Source organism: Echinops telfairi, unplaced genomic scaffold (genome assembly GCF_000313985.2).
Source record: "Echinops telfairi isolate 266 unplaced genomic scaffold, ASM31398v2 ScPeMD7_5592;HRSCAF=6446, whole genome shotgun sequence".
Lineage (NCBI taxonomy): Eukaryota > Metazoa > Chordata > Mammalia > Afrosoricida > Tenrecidae > Echinops > Echinops telfairi.
The window spans coordinates 50596324-50599314 of NW_022109491.1; the positions used below are offsets into that span (position 1 = coordinate 50596324).

Below are 2991 nucleotides of genomic sequence, written 5' to 3' on the forward strand. Positions count from 1 at the left end.
ATGCAGTTGGGATAAAGAGTGGGGTGGCATTTATATAATTAGGTGTTTAATTCCTTCCCTCTTCATACACTATAATTTTATTCAGGCTGGCTGGGACCTTGGCAGCCTTCTAAAATTCTGTCCACTCTGGCACATCAATACATATTGGTGCTAGCTGTGGAATAAAAGTAAATTTAAAACAACCCTTCTTTAGCGATTGCACAATAGACTTTTTTTTCCAACCCTTCCTGTCTTCATTTGTGCTCTTCCCTTGACTGTGAATGTTCTTTTATTTCACAATGACTAGGTAATATTTTGGCAAAAGAACAGGATTTCATCTGAGATCAAATAGATAAGAGATCATAAAGTTAAGATATTTCTGAAGAATGTCCCTAGAAGACAAAGATCTGTTTTCACAATGACTTTTTGTTTTTAATTTTCTATGATCCTCTCATCCAGATCTGCAGCCATACGACTCTCATGTTCTTTGAATGCAGGCTCCAGAACAGGGACAGAAGTTACCCCGAGGGTTCTTGGCTCCCTTGTAGGTGTGAAGATACCTGTATTCTTTCTTTATCTTCTATCTGATTGGGCATAACCTCTCTCTTTCACTCATTTGCTTTCTCGCTCTTGCACTCACTAGTGCTCTGTCTCTCTGTCTCTCTCTCCTTTGAAGTTAACTAATCTAACTTCAATAATTATATATTCTTCTATGTCAAATATTTTACATCAGCAGGTCCTGCCTTGGTATGGAGAGACAATCCTGGTGAAAACACCTATAACTAATTTTTTCTTTGGGTGTTAAAAATGTTACTTTTAAAAGAAAAGATGTGTTAACATATTCCACACATCTTTGAGCCAATGATTATATTTTATTTTCTGGTATGTATCATTTTTTAGGCAGCTCAAAACTCAGTGGAAAAAGATAGTCTATGCATTATGTTCTTAAATTGAATGCACAGAAGTTAAAATGTAAATAGCAAGGTGATCGCAAGGAAAGTAGAAAGAGGAACATCAATAAATGTTAGAACAAAGTAATACTATGAAAGATCGGGAGATATGGAACTGACACTTGGTCCTGACTTGCCATCCACACTTCATTTCATTTCTTAGTTTCCCCATCCCACTTCTTATCTCATGTCTGTTTTTTCCAACGTCTCAGATCTTAACATTTCTTCACTCTCTACAACTCTGAGATCCAGTCCTAACTCAGCTCTATATTTTCTGTTTCTTTGTCATTGCTGAATGCTATATTTTGACAGCAATGGCATATGATCATTATGTTGATATATGTAAACCAGTGCTATATAATTTTATATTGTCCCCTCAGATCTGTTCTCTGCTTTATTTGGGCATATTTAATGGTATGTTGGGGTTCCCTAGCCCACACTTTCTGTATGGCAAAACTGACCTTCTGTGGTGCTAACACATCAACCATTACCTATGTAACATCCCCCCGGTGCCCCAGCTCCTTGTACCAGCACTTATGCTCCTGATGTCTGGTTGGCATGAACATTTTTGTGTCCACCAGCCCCACTTTCAGCTCCTATGCTTTCATCATCTCCAGTACCCTCCCAATCGGCTCCACCGAGTATAGGTTCAAAGCCTTCAGCACCTGCAGTTCCCACATAATGACGGGTTCTCATTTCTCTTCTTTTTGGGGTGGGGCAGCACTTTTATGTATCTTCAACTTTCTGATGCAGAATCTATGGGCCATGGAAAAAATGGCCTGAAATTTTTATACAAATGTAGGGCCCATGTTGAATCCCTTGATTAGCAGTTTAAGAAACACGTGTGTAAATTTTGCTCTTTAAAAAATCTCTGAAAAGAAAAGTACTTTTCTGAGGAGCAAATGAGTTTTTCTGTGGGATTCTTGGGACTGCACTTTCCTGAGGTTGAGCTGGAATTTCCTCATACCTACAATATCACTCTAATAAAAAGAATGGAATTTTACACTTATTCAAAACTTTTCTTTCATTCTTAAACAGGTTGGCCACCGCTTCTTCTCCTTCTTCTTCTTTTAATTAAAAAATGTGTTTTCCGACCAGCCCCGTCCCTCCTCCTCTCTCTCCCTCCCCTCCGGGAACCGATGGGCGCCGAGCCCCGAAGGTAATAGCTCTTCAAGTCTGCAATAAAAAATGGCCTCCAATAAAACTACATTGCAAAAAATGGGAAAGAAACAGAATGGAAAGAGTAAAAAAGTCGAAGAGGCTGAACCTGAAGAATTTGTGGTAGAAAAAGTTCTGGACCGGCGTGTTGTGAATGGGAAGGTGGAATATTTCTTTAAATGGAAGGGATTTGCAGATGCTGATAATACTTGGGAACCTGAAGAAAATTTAGATTGTCCAGAATTAATTGAAGCATTTCTCAACTCTCAAAAAGCTGGTAAAGAAAAAGATGGTACGAAAAGAAAGTCTTTATCTGACAGTGAATCTGATGACAGCAAGTCAAAGAAGAAAAGAGATGCTGCTGACAAACCAAGGGGCTTTGCCAGAGGTCTTGATCCTGAACGAATAATTGGTGCTACAGACAGCAGTGGGGAATTGATGTTTCTCATGAAATGGAAAGATTCAGATGAGGCAGACTTGGTGCTGGCACAAGAGGCACACATGAAATTCCCTCAGATTGTCATTGCGTTTTATGAAGAGCGACTCACTTGGCATTCTTGTCCAGAAGTCGAAGCTCAGTAATTGTTTGCATTGCTTTTTATATATATTTATATATATATAAAATTTGGGTCTTGGGTTTTTTTGTTTCTGTTTTGAATTATTAGTGAGAAGAATAACTACATTCTAATGGAAATCAAGTTTGATATGCTTTTTTGTAGCAGTACTGGGGGAGTTGTTGGGGTTATTTTGTTGTTGTATAAACAGCACTGGTTACTTTGAACAAATAAAGCTTTCAGTAGTTGCTTCATTTATCAGAAAAGAAAAAAAATGTGTTTTCCAAATGTAGGTATGTAATTGTGACTGTTGAAAAAGAGAACAGATTATTACTTTGTCCTTATCAATA

At 38.0% G+C, this 2991-nt stretch overlaps 1 protein-coding gene and 1 pseudogene across 1 annotated transcript; both read left to right on the top strand.

The window, feature by feature from the left end:
• Window positions 1-1793, top strand: part of LOC115871325 — a 6562-nt pseudogene extending 4769 nt beyond the window's left edge.
• Window positions 1794-2094: 301 nt separating this feature from the next.
• Window positions 2095-2669, top strand: LOC101650287 (chromobox protein homolog 3-like). The gene has a single exon (XM_045295477.1). It carries the CDS (start codon window positions 2118-2120, stop codon window positions 2667-2669), a length of 552 nt encoding a protein of 183 aa, XP_045151412.1. The 5' UTR covers window positions 2095-2117.
• The last annotated feature ends 322 nt before the right edge of the window (window positions 2670-2991 follow it).